Genomic DNA, 17,559 nt, shown 5'->3' on the forward strand with positions numbered 1-17,559 from the left:
AATTAGGACTAAAATTTAACACTTTCTAGTATTAACACTTGGGTCCAAGCTACTGTGCAAAATCTCCATTGCTTTTAACCCCGATGTGCATCTTGCATGTTCTCGCTAGCTACAATCAGACGACGGAGAACGATGGCGACCGGTCGTCGTTGCACATAATAAAGGCTACTATACTTTGCTGCTCCCCGTTCCGAGCAGACAGCAGCTTGAATTCACCGATCGAGATGCCTGGCCCGAAAGAGAGACGGGCAAGAATCCAGGAAGGATCCCTCCTCCAACCGCTGTCTGCATCCGCAATGACCGTTCTGCCACCCACGGACCCACCTTGGCCACGCGACCCACGCCGGACGTGCGAACAAGTATTTCTACTCGGGAACGGACGCGTACGTACGTCGCCGTAGAAAAAGATCTAGCAGCTCCGTTCCGGATCGACCGGAAAGCGAAATGGGGGGAGATACGGCCTCAATAAAAAAAAAGTAAGAAAAAAAAAAGAGAAAGAGAGGAAGAGTTGCACCAACAACGGTCCATGTGGGCCCCGCCAGCGTCACCCTCGCCGATCCCGGACCCATGTCCAGCTCCAGCTCGGCGCTGCTGCCTGCCTGTTGCCTCGCCTGTCGCGGTCGCGGCGCGTCCCGCTCGGCTCGGCCGCCACCGCCGCCCCAGCCGCGGCCGCTTCCCCGGCCGTACGCGCCGGACCACGGACGCGGCACGGCCGGTCGCTGGCTCGCTCGCGCACGGCACCGGAACGGGGGGATCCGTCGCCGTCCCGCCGGTCAGTCGCGGTCGGGCTCGCGCCGCGCTCGCTCCGGCTGGGCCACGCACCGCCCGAAGCCGCAGCAGCGCGCAGGCTGGTGGCGTGGCGGGGGACCACCAGACGACCAGGCCACTGACCGAGACACAGCAGGGGCAGCGAGTGACCGGTGGTGGGTGGGACTGGGTGGCTCGTTAAAAGGGCCGGCCGGCTTGGGTCCGGGCGACAAGTTGGGCCCGGCCCACCGTCTTCCTGTCGCCCGTGTACCCGCCGGGTACAGCCCGGTACCACCACCTTGTACGACCCCTCCTCCTCTCCTCGGCTTCTTTTATAAAGCGCGCCGCGCGGAGCTCACCGCACCGGTCGCCACCGCTCTCGCCCAGTCCCAGCCGCAGCCCGCAGCCCGCAGCCGCACGCCTCGGTCCTCGAGCTCCTCTGACCTCCCGGCTCCCCCGCCGTCTCGGCCTCCGCTCCAGGAAACCGGCTGTTCCTTCCAGCTCCGGCTCCACCGGCAAGCCATGAAGCGCCTGCTGAGGCGGCTGTCCCGCACCGTCGCGGCGGCCGAGGACGGCGGCGCCCCGGCCGCGGCGCGCCGCCGGGTCCGGGCGAAGAAGAAGGGCAAGGGGGTGCCGGAGGGCCACGTCCCCGTGTGCGTCGGCGAGGAGGGCGGGCCCGTGGAGCGCTTCGCCGTGCGCGCCGAGCTGCTGGGCGAGCCGGCCTTCGCGGCGCTCCTCCGCGCCGCCGCGCAGGAGTACGGGTACGCCCACCCGGGCGCGCTCCGCATCCCCTGCACCGCCGCCGAGTTCCGCCACCACCTGCTGCGCCTCTCCGACGGCGACGACCCCGCCGCCGCCGCCAGCTGCTAGCCTTGCTAGGCGAGGCGCACCGCCCGCCGCCCCGCCCCTCCCCTGCCTCCGCCGCCGCGGTATTGCGGCCTTGCCGTCTCCGTTTTTACCGGTTTACCCCTGCGTAGAATGTACAGAGGCCGAGGCAGGGCGGAGGGCAGCACGGGGATTTGGCTCCTGGTACTCTTGGATTTTTTTACCACTAGCTAGTGCTATACTACTAGTAGCACTGTAGCAGTAGCTGCTTGATGGTAGAACTACGGGTGTCATTTTTTTACCCCTTCTAGTTCTAGACTCGCAGTGTGTCTAGTGTGCTAGGGATTCCGGGGAATTCACTTTTAACCATACATGTAATCCTCGATTGAGGCTAGTCTCATGCCATATTATTAAGGTAGTAGTTTTTCTCACTACATTGTAAAGATCTCTCTCCGTTTTCGACCTCCGACTAGTCGCACGTTCCATATGACAAGATCTGGTCGAGAACTACAACTTTCATCCTATTTGGATATTGAAATGCACGAATTTCGCTTAAAATTTAAGACGAACCATCCACATTCAAGTGAATCTGATCACCCTTGGGCTGCAATTCTTCCCCTCTCGCCGTCTCTACCTCATCGTCGTTCACGTACGCCAGGGTTAAAGCTGCTGTGCCAAGAATGTGTTGGTGGTCCGGGCAAGGATAGCAAACCTACCCGATCTAAGCGAGATTTCTAAAGAAAGCTGGGCACTGCTGCCTGGCCGCTTCGGTCCACACAGGCGTCCCGGGCAACAGTACAGACGGCAATTTCATTGCGTCAAGACAAGCGCGTTCCAGCCAGTCGTACATCTACTAGTTCAGCGAGATATTTGAAGCATCCATCATCCATGGAGCTTGAAAATTCAGCATCCAGAAGTTTCTGAATCGTACTCTGAAGAAACTGCACAAAAAAGAATGGAAAACGGCCACGAGTTGTTTTTCAAGATTTGATACTTCAAATTATACAGATTGTGCATGCATAGGAAATGTAATCCCCAGGAGACTAAGAAAGGCACTTTCTTCACTTTAAAACACTAACCGAGTTGATTTTCCTTGAAAAAAAAAGAAACGGATGAAGCTTTCGTAGGAATGGCGGTCTGGAATAATAGTTCTGCACGGACGAGATGGGAGCAGAGCAAGCGTAGTCCCTTCCTGCCACGGCATTGAACTGAGCGTCAGGCTGTCGGTACAGGGATGGTTTTGTTCGGCGCAACTGAAGCAGAAAAGGCGCAGCCTGATTACCTCAATGATCACTTGTCATGTTCCCGCATCAAGCCATGGAACGTCAGTGTCAAACGCCCCTGATGCGAAGGCGTTCAAGTTGACACCTCAAATAACCTCAGATGCACCCATTGTTTTTTGTTATTTCTTAGACCAGATGCACCCGTTGCTAAGGACCCTAGGAAAACCCTAGAATTTCCTAGGAAGCAGTTCAATTCCTCCTAGGAAGAGTATTGATCCTTTAAATCTATCAGTCGCAGCAAGTAATAGTAAAAAAGTACTGGTGCTCCAATTTTTTTTCTTCTTCAAATGGAGGCTTCTCTGAAATTTCAGGATGCAGGTGTGTTGCACCGCCACGGGAACAGTAGAGAACGTGTCGCATTGCATCAAGATTCAAGAGACGGAAATGAGCAAGGCAGCATCTGATGGACGGGATGGGCTGTTTTGTGCACAAGCAGGCAAGCAGCCCCATGTGCAGCAGAGAGATATCGAGCAGTACGGATGGCAACTAACAACTGCTGCACTGCGTAGCATAACTGTGGCCTGGCTCTGAGAGTCGGAGGGAAGATTCAGCATAGCTTCGGCCTACCTACTTGCACCCAAAGAAACTGATCTGCTTCCGAATCATTGTGCCAGAGGCACAAATGTGAACCTGCTCCTCCTGAATCTCCTGCCCGGATTATACTAATCGTGCTGCCGTACACCATCATGCGCACAGCAGGTGAGCAGATGACAATTAAAAAGGGGGCAAGAAATGCATATTCTAGGCTAGCACCAACAGAGTGTTCCTACAACTGGATGTTGAATGCCACGATTGACCCTAAACAGAGTGCTCTCTGATTGATGTGGAGTGCAGAGACGACGACCGAAGGGCTGGTTACAGGAATCGCCACATGGAGTGCGCCAGGAGGTTTCCACGTCCATGGCTCCTTGCAACTTGGGGCGCGTTTAGTTCCCTCGGCAAAAATTTTTGGAGGTCAAATCAGCACTTTGACCGGATGTCGGGAGGACTTTTCAGATACTAATTAAAAAACTAATTTCAGAACTCACTTGGAAACCACGAGACGAATCTTTTGAGGCCTTTGACCGCGTCATTAGCACATGTGGGTTACTGTAGCACTTATGGCTAATCATGCACTAATTAGGCTTAAAAGATTTGTCTCGTCATGTACATCCAAACTGTGTAATTAGTTTTGTTATTTAATTACATTTAGTGCTTCATACATGTGTTTAAAGGGAAGGTGAAATTTTTTGGGTGAAAATTTTTGGGAACTAAACGCGCCCTTGGTGTTGCCCGCCGTGCTAGCGTGCTTGCACAAGAGCGGAAAAGGAGGTACGGGGCTTGTTTGGATGCGCGCTAGAATCCTAGTGCTAGAAGAGAATTTTTCCCGCATGAAGGACTGAATGAAGTCTATTTGCAAAATCTTTTTAGGAATGTGTGTAACTTTTCGCGACGAATCTAATGACGGTAATTAATCGACGATTTGCTACAGTGATGCTACAGTAACCATCCTCTAATCACGCGGTCAAAAGCCTCATTAGATTCTTCAGGGTCACTAGCGCGGGGTTCTGAAGTTGGTTTGGTAAACTGACTTTATTTGACACTGTAATAAGCAGTCAAAATGTTACTATTCACTAGCACGCTACAAAACCAAACAAAGCCATGGGCAGGGCTCAAGAGTGATGAGAAGGGAAGCTCTGAAGGAGATGGGAAACATTGCATCCTTGCAGGCAATGGCGCCGAGGGAGGAGCATAACTGCTGAAGCTGCTGCGTACTAGCACGTAGCTAGGCTACCTCGGCAGGTGGTAGGCTCTGGGCAGCTGCATGTCACGTGCAAGCGCAGCACAGGCCTCCGGTGGACGCAGCAGCAGCGGCACGGCAGCGCCACCCGGTCAAAGCGCCGTGGGCAGCACATGATGGGCTCAGACAGACCTCAGGCTCAGAGAGAGGCTTCAGAACGAGCGGGAGCAGAAAGGGGAACCACATGGCATGGTGGCGGGAGCACGCAGCGTGACTTCGCCGGCGCCGCAAGCGGCGAAGGGATCGACGGGTCGCCGGACGGGCAGCACCTCGTCTTGGAAGCAGCCGGACAAGCGAATCGGAGGAGCTGCTGCGGCTGGAGATGGAAAGATCTTGACGCCACAACCGGAAGCAAGGTCAGGGAAGTGCTTGTCTTCAAGTCCAAAGGGGGTGTGCGGACAGGCAAAACTTGCGCTTTGAGGTGGATGGTCACGCCTGCCGAGAGCAAGTTTGGTTCGAGCCCAGATTATGCTAAAATCTGCCAAGCAAAGCCTCAGAAACCAGCCAGATGTAAGCAACGGTGCCATTGCCAAGTTACGCCCGAGCCGCAACTAAAGTTTCACAAGCAAATGCCTGAAGAGACAGTAGTAAAATGTCTAGTCTCATTTCTACTGAATAACCACCCAGATTTTGTACAGGTACAATGCCCAGCATTCAAAATGACAACCACCGGTACCAGAACTTCGCTTGCAGGTTCTAGGAAACCCTCGCAATCATGCGGAAAGGGGCAAAGGAATGTATAAACCTCCCAGCTGTGGCTATCCCAGGAAGAAGAATTTACAGAAAGGAGCAAGGCATGACTGACAAGCATGTACCACTTTAAGTTTAACCTAATTTCTACCATATACATAATCCAGATTTTATTCACTGCGCACCGAATTGTACTTCTCGGCCAGTGCAGGAGTAGACACAATCTTGTTCATCAAATTCTTGAACCGCATACTGTAGTCGCTGCCACTGCAAAACATAATATAAATGTCTTTTTTTTTAAATGGTAAGATGTGAAAATAAAACGCTCGGAGAATGTTGGGAGAGAACAATAGAAGCTAAGATCGAATCAAGACTTGACCTTATGCGGCTCAAAGAAGATATGGCTCGAAGAGTACTGCGAATCATGTCTTCATTCCGATCAACCTCCTGCTTCACTGCATCGCCCTTGGGTTTGTGACTAATAGTTTTCTCAATAGGTTCCACTATGGAGTCCAAAACTGAAATGGCACATCAACAGTATCAGAAGAGCAGCTGCAACATGCGAAACACCACTTAAAGGATATAAGTTACAACAGACCTGCAAGAACAGCAGAAGGGCACTTGTCTGCTAGCTTTGAGAGAATCAAATGGCAAGGCATTTTTACATCATAATGATCTGCACTAAGCATTAGAATGAGCATCACTAAAAGAATTGCTATTGACAACTCATGTTGAGAAAAACAGAGCCAAAGAAATTCTGTGAATAAATTCCAATATATGTTGATGATCACACCATAACATGCCACAGTGCTGCAATATTATTCCTGAAACCTTAAGAGTGCAAGAACCATTTCTAAGGGTGGAATATTCGAGGCAACAAGTGATGCAGAAAAATTCAAGAAAGGTCACCAAGGAATGTTTACGTCAAATTAATTTATTTTACAGAAAAAACAGAATGGCAAAGTACTTAGGCTTGAATGGACAAGCTACCCCCTGGGTAGCGCTTCACCATGACAGGTGCCTGTCCATTGCATAATTACAAGAAAGTATTTGATTCGTTCTTCGATTCAAGTTTTCAAATAACTAGATACTAGGCCAGCTATATTTATATTCCATTCAAACGAAACAAGTAAATCCAATAACACTCAAGTTGTTCCTTCTATCATACTGGTAAAAGTAACAAGAGACAAACACTTCTATCCTGTGGTATACACAAAACTTGAAAGACAGATAATGGTATCACACCTGACAAGGCATGTCTGACATTGGATTCAAAATGCAGTTGTGGCTAAAGTGACAAAACCATACTTACCACCTAAGCCAGATAGGAGGAAAGGTACAATAAAGGATGATGGGTTCACTTGATCAAGACAACTGTCCAGCAACGTGTCCACACATTCAAAGGCAGCTTTCCTAAGTTCAAGACCATCATCTACAACATGCTTGAAAGGACCAAGATCAACCGTCCTGACCAATTCTTGCTGCAAAGACGGGACATCGTTACTTTCAGGATGGATGAGATACAGGTTAACATCTTGAAGTGGAATGCATATTATGATGCAACGTCTTCTGTTAAGAAGAGCTCAAACAATATAAAGTAAGAAAAATACCTTTATAACAGTTTGGTCATACAAAAGAGGTAATAATTCTGGAAGAAGACCTTTAATCAAATTTGGCTTGTTGTGGGCAGCTGTGCTCAAAGCCAGAACCGCTGCTCGCCTCACATGCTGTGAATTGGAAACAGAACATGCAAAATGAAACAATAAGTTCGCCATCTTGCCACCATCACTGTATAATGGTTAATGATTATGTAAAGTATCATTTACCCTATCACTGTCTTTAATCAACATCAGGAAAGTAGATATCTCAGAGTACATGATTTCATCTATTTTTTCAGGCCGTTCAACAATTGAATATTTGATAGCAATGGCAACCGTAGCTCTTGTGTTTGCTGCTGGGCTAGATGTGCGCACCTAAGCACAAAAAAAAGAGAGAGAGAGAGAGAGAGAGAGAGAGAACCGATTAGGCTATCAAAGCAAACAAACTTCATAATGGATAATAGCTTTGCTATCCATGTCACACCTTCAACGCAGGGATTAATTTTTTTGGTTCGATAAGTGCAATCTTTCCTAAACACTCTGCAACAACATTCCGAACTCCCTCCTCTTCACTTTCACAGTGATTAAAGAGCAATGCTAATATCTTCTCAATGTTTGAATCCTGGAGCTCGCTCTGGCCATTATGATCAACAGTTTGCCGCACGATCACCTGACAGGTTTTAAATATTAGCACACACGTTAAGCAGCAGTTAGATGGGTCTTAGAATCTGGATTCGAATAGCAACCAACCTCTTTAAGCGAATGAAGCAACAGATATTGCTTCTTCTGTTGATTGTCAATCTGATCCAAAATAAATGGCAAGTACTTGGAGAGGTTGCCAACAGCAATGTTTCCAAGTGCATAGGACGCTGCAGATTTAATCTCCTCAAAAGGTGATTGAAATGATTCAATGACAATGTTCTCAATATGAACATGATTGCTGAGGTCCTTCCTCCTTCCAATTTCTCCCAAACATAGCAAGGCCATATGTTGTTTAGCCTGAGATGAAGATCATGCAAAATTAGCAGATGAGAAACACTATTATTTACATTCACAAAACCATGCAATCAACATCCACAAATATTATTTACATCTCATCAGAAATCTTGGATAGGAGCGCTTGGAGACTAGCTATCAATGTGCCTAAACCTTGAACTTATTTCTTTCGGGTTTCATCTCTAGCCTACCCCAACTTGCTTGGGAAAAAAGGCTATGTTGTTGTTGTTGTTGTTGTATGCCCATCAGAAATCTAATGTCTAATTCAGTAATGTTCATAACGGTTAATGCACTGCTACTAAAGTTTTTTTTTATGGATTTCCCTACTACCAAATAAAGGTGTAAGAACGATCGCCAGCAGATAATCAGCAAGATTTGCAGATACTTTATGTTACAAAGATTGTTTTTGACCTTAAAGAAACAAAGATACAACTTGGCATCCAGCAATTTTCGAAACAAAAAAAATATCTGAAACAAATAGAAGGCATCTGTATCACAATTGACAAATGGCATCGCGCTGTCCACCTAGTTACACCTATGGATACAACTAATACATTTTTTTACTCCAAAAAATGGATGAAAACGAGTAAATCTGCTGAACAAGGAATAAATCCTCTTTATCAGGAGCAAGAAAAACTTACAGAGTTAGAAGTGCTGTCATCTTTTAAAATGCCTTTAAGCATTTCAATTGTAGCTGCACACTTCTGGTCACCAGCTGCTAAGCAGAGAACAGCAACACACTTAGCAATAGAAGACAGTGCTTGCTTGGCAAGACCACCTGACTGTGACGGTTTAGCAGCAGAAATAAGGGAATCCAACAAAGCATCAAAGCTAGTATTTGCAGATTGGACTAGCGAAGCAAAAAATCTCTGAAGAGCCTGTAAATAACATCATATGTAAGTAGCCGCCTAAAAGGAAACCAAATGTTCAAGTCTGCTGCTGCTGCTGGTGGTGGTGGTGGTTGAGTGGGTTACCTGCAGTGCTTGCCCTTGCAAAAGGGCACTCCTGATCAAAATAAGTGCCTGAGGCAAAACCTTATTTCTCACAGCTAAACCAACATTTTGAATGGATTTTCTGTCAACCATTATTGTGCAACAAAGTTCTAATGCAAGAGCAGTCATATGCAAATCCATGTCACTGCCACAAATAAAATAAGTCAATGTCAGTTGTCATGGCAGGGCATATGCAGCTTAAAGAAAGCTAGAAAGCAAACCTTATGAGGGTAGAAAGTTCAGCAATTATTGTCTCATATGAAGAAGAGCCAATTTGACCACCATATGTGACAACCAAAGAATTTAGTGTTCCCAATGTTGCCTGCCTAAGAGCTCTGTTGGCCTGTTACATAAGGAAGAAAATAACTAAAATAACTAATGTGTAGTCTTGCAGTTCATTACCAAAGCTAATGGTATTGAGAGGGGGAAAATAAGTCAGAACAAGGTCAGTAAAAGTATATTGTCACCTTACGAAGGAAAGCTGTGAGCTCGGAAACAACATGATCCAGAACACACGAGAGATCAATACGAAGAGGTGAATTTGCAATAACTGAAAATGCCTGTAAAGATACAAACAATTAAGAAGGGGTGAATTTGCAATAACTGAAAATGCCTGTAGTGTTACAAACAGTTAAGTACCACAACAAAACACCTAAGGGAAACAATATCTAGTCATATCACTTAAATGGTTCACGAAAAAGGAAACAGGTAAAGAATAGACAGAAAATTCAGACACGTAGGAGCAGTGGATGAAATAAGGTACAAAATATAAATAGTGTTACTCAGATCCAAACGAAAAGAACTAAATTAACTTTACTCCAGCGATAATTGACTAAAGAAACATAGCCATTGTGTAACAATTTCTCTTCCATGCAGATGTCAAGACTGAATGACAGATCAGAACATTTGCATGTATTCTTGCATGATTGACCAGAATACGTTGATACACTATGGATGAATGTATAAGTATGACTAACAAATTTCTCTATTATACAATTCTCGAAACAGTGTTTCAGCGTATGAGCTTTAACATTATATAAATACCATAAACTAGCATTCCATGATGTTAAATCTTAATTTAAGTTTGCATCCTATACAAGCAGTCAATAACTTACCTTGACGGCTGTAAGTCTTGTTATTTCATTACCCATCCTATCAACGAGTATGGGAAGGCAAGCTGGTAATTCTCTTTGAAGGCCATCACCAAAAGTGGAGACCACCAGACTCATGCACGATATGGCACACTCTTTAACCTCCTGGGAGAACATAAAATTTGCATAAGTGGATGCCGATGCACCACAAACACACTAGAGATGGAGGAGGATGGGGAATTCTGCCAAACCTGATCCTGATCTTGATTAGCCAAGCGTCCCAGTATAGCGTTATAGATTGGACCAATATACGGCCTGTAATCCACAGCGCTTGCCTGCATCACAAAATAACAAAGATAACATTAAAAAAACATAACAGTCGTTCATGTCTGCATAGCAAGGAATACAAGATTAACCTCGAGATTTGGACGAAGGACACGGACTAATTCTCCACACACCCGCAAAGCCTCAGCAGTGACTTTATAATATCTATCTCCAATTGCTGATAATATTGGGGCAGAAAGTGCCTGAAAATTTGATTTGCAATCAGCAACCACTCCAACTGTCTTTAAGTATTATTGTATACTAATAGAAGCAACTGTACCTTGATGTATGGATGAAACACAGATGGAGAATGTGAAGCCATAACAAGCCTTGTAAATACAAGGGCTTCAATCTTCAGGTTCGAGGTAGAAGATTTATCCTGTCAAATTAATAAGTTAGCACGTGTTTTCACAACAACATTCTAAGGGAATGAAAGACACTAACATTCAAAGCCTTCTCAATCCCAGGAACAAGTGAGCCAAAATGATCAGCAAGACAGTCAGGTAGTACAACAACAAGCTCCTTCAATACTGAAAATGCCCCAACCTGAAAATGTTGGCAATATGATCAGATTTATCATCCCAAAACCATGAGTCACAGGATAGTTGAAGAACAAACCTTTGTCTTGATAGATTTTTCACGAAACTGCCTGTTGATAGACTTGACAACTTTTGGCACCTCTTGTTTTAGCAACCATCGAGGACTGCAAATAAGAACAGATTGAAGCACGGGGACAGACCATAGAGCATGCAGTCTAAATGCACACTTTTTGGCAAAGCATAAAAAAAGGAAACACGTATACACATCTACTAAGCAGAATAATAACAGACCATTCCAAGTACTAATCAGAATGAACGAACAAACTTCACAAGATCTTCTAAGTACAGTGGAATTGATGAGAAACTGACAAAAATGCTATAAAACAAAAACAGAAAAACAACCTCACCTCGACTCATCGATGTCACCTTGTCCTTTTGTTACATTACCAGTTTGGCGTAACAACTCAATGAAGGTGTTGAAGATGTCCATCTAGAATAAGATGGAAGCTTCATAAGATTTGGCAACTAAGACAACTCAGGTTTTATATACCAATTAGATGCCTTATATTTACCTTCACATTCTCCTCTCTTTCCCTAAACCGTTCAATTAACTTTGGGCAAGCCTGCAAAAAATAAAATACTTATCAAATTGAACGCAAGCAAAATTGATAGTATTCAAGACATATTATCAAGCTTGTAAATTTTTCAAAAAATTATAATCATAAACATCTCAAAAACATTGTAACAACAGTTCATATAAGAAGATGTTTTTCATAGAAAAAGAAATATGCCAATTCATCACATGTAGGTTTAATTTTTTATGTTAACAAACCTCCAGATACATCTTCGATAGCATTTCAGGACGAGATACTATAATTGCAGATAGGCACTTCGCTGATGCCCTACGGACTTTCCAACTCGCATCCTCATCATCTGTGTACTCATTTGCACTCTCACTGGGGTAAACATGTTGAAAAGCATTAATTACATGATCTTGAGCTAATAGATCTACAAGGTAGTTCTGTAAGCAATTAAGCATACTAGTGACGTACTCATCATCATCATCCTCCTGGCCTTCCTCATCGGTATCCTCCTCCATGCTATCAGTGAAATTAGGATCATAGCTCACATATTCCAAAGCAAGATTCAAAATGCCCTCACAATATGGTGATATATCCCTTGGGCACCTGAGCATAAAGCTCTCAAGAGCCTGTATGGCAGAAAAAAAAAGATAGAGCAAATTTAAAGGGTCATACAAAACAAATGTTCAGAAAATAAAAACAGAACCCCACCTGCAAGCTGTATTCACGGAGCTCTTCATCATTTTCGGATGCACTTGTACAATAGCTTATAAGCAAAGGAACAGTTTCAGCAAGATGTGGTCCAAAACGGTATCCTACAGAACGACTGCAAGTCAAAAACGCATAATGTTAGAAGGCAAGTCGCAGGAAAGACTGGCAAATTTAGTAAACTAATTAACATAGCAGATACAAACCACATTCAAAGTTAACAAAATATTTTCCTCAAAAGCTAGCATGAACAAATGAATATAATATATCCCTAAATTTATTAGGGATTCCTTGCCTGCAAAAGTTTCAAGATAAAACATGTACCTTAGAGAACCAATCATTTGGATATTTGTTCGGGTAATATCAGATTTTGCACTTCTATTTTTTAGCAATTGGACAACTTGCAAAGTTGCCTTTGCTAACAAATCATCTGATAAACTTGGAGCAAGCGATGCTGCAAAACAGAGTGGAGTGTTAATGGTGGTTACATTTACCTAGACCTGCAAGATTGTAAAACCTACAGAAACCATTTGCAGGAGATGAAAAGCATACTGAATACAGAAAATTCAGTGCATTGACTTACCAATACAAGAAACAGACTTTTTTCTGACGCTTGCTTGGTTGGAACCCAACTGGGATAAAAGTGCGGTGAGCATATACTCATGATCTTTTGTGATCAAGTTGCCAAATCTATGAAGCACATCCCCCAATATATCAAGGCATTCACATTTAATTTCAGCACCTTTTGCCTGCCAACGAATGAAGAATTACATTTATATACTGTAAATCAGGAAATCATACAACCTTCATTGCAGTGGCTAAACACTAATTTCTAATATCTAGAAAATCTGGTATTACTGAATTAAACAGATAGATTTTGAAAACTTCTGTGGTTTAGCTATGATAATCAAGCTGAAAAAACTTATAGGTACATGTTTTATAGGTACACAGCACACCATATAATAAATATAATTTCTAAAAATGTAACTTAAAATAAAGATTTGAAAAGGCACATCCATTAGGTTGCACTGCTGTTAACACCGCCAGTTAATATTGCTATCTGGAAGATAACTTGCTTCAACATTACATGTCAATACTTATATTGCTGTCCAAATGAATATTCCAGAGAATTCATTATCGTTGCAAGACATACAGGACAAATGAATGAACATAACATACAACTCATAATTAGAAAGGTCAGAAATCAAAGCTTAATTAGCACACCGTAAACATATCGAGTAGGTCTGAGAAAACAATGGCCTGAAATGCACAATTTTGTTATTTGAGAAACAAAGTAGAAAGCTTACAGTGTTGACACCCTTGATGAGCTGTGGGGCAATAGAAATCAAAATCTTTTCAGCAAGTGATGGTGTAGTAACTTCTGCAATGATTGTTTTCAGGGCTATACTAGCAGTATCACGATGCTGCTCCTTTCCATTGATCAATTTATCACAAAGTTTGTTGGTCATCTCCACTACCTTGTCCTCACCAACCTTCTTGACAAGTGGAGCCAAGCTACAAAGACGAGATTACAAGAGAATTGTGGGGGGAAACTAAAACAATTAAAAGCAAAATTCTATGCATCAGTGCTTAAGAAATGCAATTACAGAGAAATGACAAAAGGAAACATAATAACAAGCATATGTATGTTTTATAAAAAAAAAATCACAACATTACACAGCTGAGAGAAATTCAACACTGTATGTAGCAATATCAAAATGCCACCAAATCCTAACCTTAAATAGGACAATCTACAATAGGAAGATCTTTAACATGCATGATTGCACACCAACGACAAACAATATAGACAAATGCGAATTTATTGTTTTATACACAAGATATATCAACCACAGACTTGAAAACTAAGAAATACCAAAAGAAAACATATATTAATTGGAGCAAACAACTGCAGAAGACATACCATTTAACAGCTAAACCAGAGACATCTCCTGAAGCATCTTCCAGTTGTTGAAGAACAGTACTCGTTAACTTTGGCTCAAGGTCTTGATCAGCTTTGAAGCTCTCTTTATTCAATTCGCTAAGCAGATCTGATGTTGCCATATATCTGTAATCTTTATCCTTCCCTGTCATCTGAAAGAGCATTTAACAAAGTATATTAGAAGTCAAAGGATATCCAATCTAACTTAATGCAAATTAGATTAATGATTACCTTCTCCAAGATGTTAGTTATGTTTAAATTTGCCATTTTGGCAAGCCTGTCCAATGGCGCTCTTCAGATTATTCACCAATGTCCTACTGGAAAACAAATTGGGTAAGCAGACAAGCTAAACGAACATATCTTCATTGTTGAATGTGCATCTTCTGGTATAGATATAGCACTTGGCAGTGTCAGGAGACATTGAATAATGGTTAAGTTAATTTAAGACCATAGAGGCTGTTTGGATGCTTCCCCTTGTTTGCCATGCCCAAGCATTGGCCGGCCAAAATTTGGTCGATGATTTGACCTCCGATGTTTTGGCCAGAGAAGGGCACAGAAATCAAATGAGCCTGGGCATGGGGTTCAGGGTAACCCAAATCATGGCCAACATCCAAACAACCTACCTGGCCACGGTCAACGCCCAACTTTTGGCATGGCTGGAAGCGGCGCCCAACCAAATGCCACTCCTAATGAGCACAACCCTTTTTGGTAAAGGAAATCCTAACGAGGATATGATTATTTAACTCCACTGTCATGCTCAGTAATCACCGAAAATTTTGCGATGCTATGCACCTTTTAGCCGGAGTACTGTTATTTGTACAAACAACAATATCATTACATTACAGTGGCAACTTAAAAAGGACAGTCCCAGCGCTGGCAGCTCCCACGTGAGTGGGGTCTGGGGAAGGAATTATATGAGGCAAGCCTTTACCCTGAGAGACCACGTCGAACATAGGACCACTTCACACCAGTGGGGTGACTTAACCACTGTGCCAGGCCTGTCCTTCAACTATGCATGAAGTGACAATCATATTATCGGTAGAGAGCGACAAAGAAGACATGTATAATATGCATGAGGCAGAAATGACAAGACATTGACACTTGCCCATTTGCAGTCGGCAACCAACAAAAATTAACATAGGCACACGTATGCAATCAGCAATCATGGTAACACTAACACCTTACGCTAACAATGCCCAGCGTTACCACATGGGAGTAGGACGGACTCTCCTAGTTGCCACACAAATAAGAGCAAGGCTAATTGCATACGGCGGCAGCGGGCTGCAACGATGGCTGATGATGGTGGGGCCCGTTGCTATTTAATGCATCGCAGGGAGCCATCACCAATAGCAATAGCAGGTGCCGCATGCCCTCTCATCAGTCGCTCGTTCCATTCTCTTTCCTACTTTCTCTTTCTTCCACGTAGGATTTCAGCCAGTTCTCAGCCTCTTATAATACTCGCTCTAAGCTATAGGTGTAATAAATACAAACTACAGCAACTGATTCGGCCAACCTGACTCAGGATGGGCAAATTGAATGTAGGGGGCCTAGGAGTTTTGTTTGAACCAAAACCCCAAAATAATCAGTGGGAAGTGAACTGCAACTACATCTAGGGTACCAACAGGTATTCTACTATGTGTAGCATTAAATGCCGATCTCGCACACCAGTGAAGAACACCTGATCGAACCACTGGTAGATTGGATTGAACTACACAAGTAGCGCACGGCATCACGCAGCGCTCACATCCGCAACTAACTGCACCGAGCAACGCTCGGATGCCACAGAGAAGAGCAGATGACCACCCTCTTTGCACAAGGGCATCCATCAAAGCGAGCGAGCTAGGGTTACTCACCGGCGAACGACGAAACCAGTGGACGTGCGAACGGATCTTCGCTCCGCTCAACTCCACTCGATTGGAGCGGAGGTTGAGCGGGCTTTCGGCGGCGCGGAGCGCGGCGTGTGGAGCGAGGATCCGGCACCGGCGGGCAGCGGAGCGGTGGTGGGAAGATGCCGGCGGCGGTGCGTGCTCGGCTACACTGGGGAACGCGGGGAGCCTAGGTAGGGTCTGGGCTTAAGAGGAGCCTTGGAAGGTGGTGAGCTGTGGGCTAAATGGGCCTGAAGCCTGATGAGTCCTGGTGGGCTGTCTGGGTTTTTTTTTCGAAACATTGGGCTGTCTGGGTTTAAGAATGGATGGGTTGGATCAGGCGCTTTTTTCTTTTTTATATTTAAAAAAAATAAAAATTTCAAAAATATATGTCCGTTTTGAAATATTTCAAAAATACCCCTCGGTCGCCCTCCCAAAAGGCGACAGGTCCTAAATGTAATTTTTTTCTTTAAATTTGCAACGAGGTCCCTGAAAAAAAAGGGGCCTGTCGCCCCCCCAACGGGCGACAGGGGGGCCTGTCGCCCCCCCTCGGGCGACCGCTGGGCCCAGCCCACGGGCGCGGCAGGGGGGCCTGTCGCCCCCCCCGGGCGACAGGGGGGCCTGTCGCCCCCCCCCCCCCCTCGGGCGACCGGGGTGTGCCCCCCTTATATAACCTCCAACCCTCCCCTTCCCTCCTCATTTGAGCCCGAAAATTCCACCAAAAATCCAGAAAAAAAAGAGAGGAGTGAGGAGAAGGAAAGCGGCGAAGCCCTGCCGGATTCAGCACTTGTGATCTGCAGGTTATTACATTTAGTTTATATATTGTTATATTTAAGTACTACGTATTTAAGTATGAGTAATTTAAGTAGGGGTGAGTAATTTAATTTAATTAGTGCTATAGTAGAACCATATAAATAGGAGTTTAATGATACTTTAGTTTGTAGTTACGTAGTAGTAAATTAGTTTAGAAAATTAGTACTACGCATTTATTATTACAATTGCAGTACTATTAGAGACGTGTTTATAAATTAATTATGATTTAGAATAGAATTTGGCATATGCAATATAGAATTTGAGTGTCATCACATAGTTATGAATACTTATACGTTGTAGTTGAATTTCATACTTAGTTTTTACAGATTATTGAATAAGGTAGTGAAGTAAAGAGTATAACTCGATAAGTATTATGTGATATACAGATATGTCGAGCAAGATGTAGTTTCAAGTATAGTGTATCTAGCTGCTAGTACGAGATGACGACTACACGCTCGAATAGCTCAAAATAGGAACCATAGTGTATCTAGCTGCGAGTACGAGATTACAGGTTGCCACTACTCAGCACGGTGATCATGGGTTTCCCAAATATCGCATTCTTTGCCCAGACATACGTGACCCAATAGTAGTGCTCTTCCACCATTTCAAAAAGATGTGACAACACGGCAAGCACTCCAGCTTTTTTCCTGAATTTTTAGACTTAAATGACAAAAGGAATGGCGGCATATGGCGGCCAGGGCTTATAAAAGAGGAGGGGACCCTGTCGCCCCCCCAACGGGCGACAGGCCCCTGTCGCCCCAGGGGTGGGCGACAGGCCCCCTTTTTTT

At 44.4% G+C, this 17,559-nt stretch overlaps 2 protein-coding genes across 4 annotated transcripts; one reads left to right on the forward strand and one right to left on the reverse strand.

Moving 5' to 3' along the window:
- Positions 1-1,043: 1,043 nt before the first annotated feature.
- Positions 1,044-2,067, forward strand: LOC120654751 (auxin-responsive protein SAUR71-like). The gene has a single exon (XM_039932382.1). It carries the CDS (start codon positions 1,270-1,272, stop codon positions 1,615-1,617), a length of 348 nt encoding a protein of 115 aa, XP_039788316.1. The 5' UTR covers positions 1,044-1,269; the 3' UTR covers positions 1,618-2,067.
- Positions 2,068-5,215: 3,148 nt separating this feature from the next.
- Positions 5,216-16,146, reverse strand: LOC120654752 (cullin-associated NEDD8-dissociated protein 1-like). Of its 3 annotated transcripts, XM_039932384.1 has the most exons (30): positions 15,947-16,141; positions 15,025-15,102; positions 14,325-14,410; positions 14,076-14,245; positions 13,462-13,669; positions 12,738-12,903; positions 12,479-12,608; positions 12,158-12,272; positions 11,918-12,075; positions 11,698-11,821; positions 11,438-11,488; positions 11,273-11,355; positions 10,945-11,029; positions 10,771-10,872; positions 10,607-10,705; positions 10,419-10,529; positions 10,254-10,337; positions 10,027-10,167; positions 9,379-9,471; positions 9,133-9,254; positions 8,894-9,056; positions 8,561-8,797; positions 7,674-7,922; positions 7,408-7,593; positions 7,152-7,298; positions 6,936-7,052; positions 6,638-6,806; positions 5,924-6,001; positions 5,705-5,843; positions 5,216-5,592 (listed from the first exon to the last, which is right to left on the reverse strand). In XM_039932384.1, the coding sequence occupies exons 3-30, from the start codon at positions 14,358-14,360 to the stop codon at positions 5,496-5,498; spliced, it is 3,660 nt and encodes a 1,219-aa protein (XP_039788318.1). In that variant the 5' UTR covers positions 14,361-14,410; positions 15,025-15,102; positions 15,947-16,141; the 3' UTR covers positions 5,216-5,495. The 3 variants fall into 3 exon arrangements, with proteins under 3 accessions (XP_039788318.1, XP_039788317.1, XP_039788319.1); XM_039932383.1 differs by lacking the exon at positions 15,025-15,102 and having other exon boundaries at positions 15,947-16,145; XM_039932385.1 differs by lacking the exons at positions 5,216-5,592; positions 5,705-5,843; positions 5,924-6,001; positions 15,025-15,102 and adding an exon at positions 6,092-6,156 and having other exon boundaries at positions 15,947-16,146.
- Positions 16,147-17,559: the final 1,413 nt, after the last annotated feature.

Source organism: Panicum virgatum, chromosome 1N (assembly GCF_016808335.1).
Source record: "Panicum virgatum strain AP13 chromosome 1N, P.virgatum_v5, whole genome shotgun sequence".
NCBI classification, from domain to species: domain Eukaryota; kingdom Viridiplantae; phylum Streptophyta; class Magnoliopsida; order Poales; family Poaceae; genus Panicum; species Panicum virgatum.

Bases quoted from the DNA above. Each gene is read 5' to 3' on its own strand.
- LOC120654751 (XM_039932382.1), top strand. From the start codon at position 1,270: ATGAAGCGCCTGCTGAGGCGGCTGTCCCGCACCGTCGCGGCGGCCGAG.
- LOC120654752 (XM_039932383.1), bottom strand. From the start codon at position 14,360: ATGGCAAATTTAAACATAACTAACATCTTGGAGAAG. The intron at 10,530-10,606 runs GTACAGTTGCTT...TCAAATTTTCAG, and splicing joins TGTTTCATCCATACATCAAG to GCACTTTCTGCCCCAATATT. The intron at 6,807-6,935 runs GTATTTTTCTTA...CCGTCTTTGCAG, and splicing joins ATGACCAAACTGTTATAAAG to CAAGAATTGGTCAGGACGGT.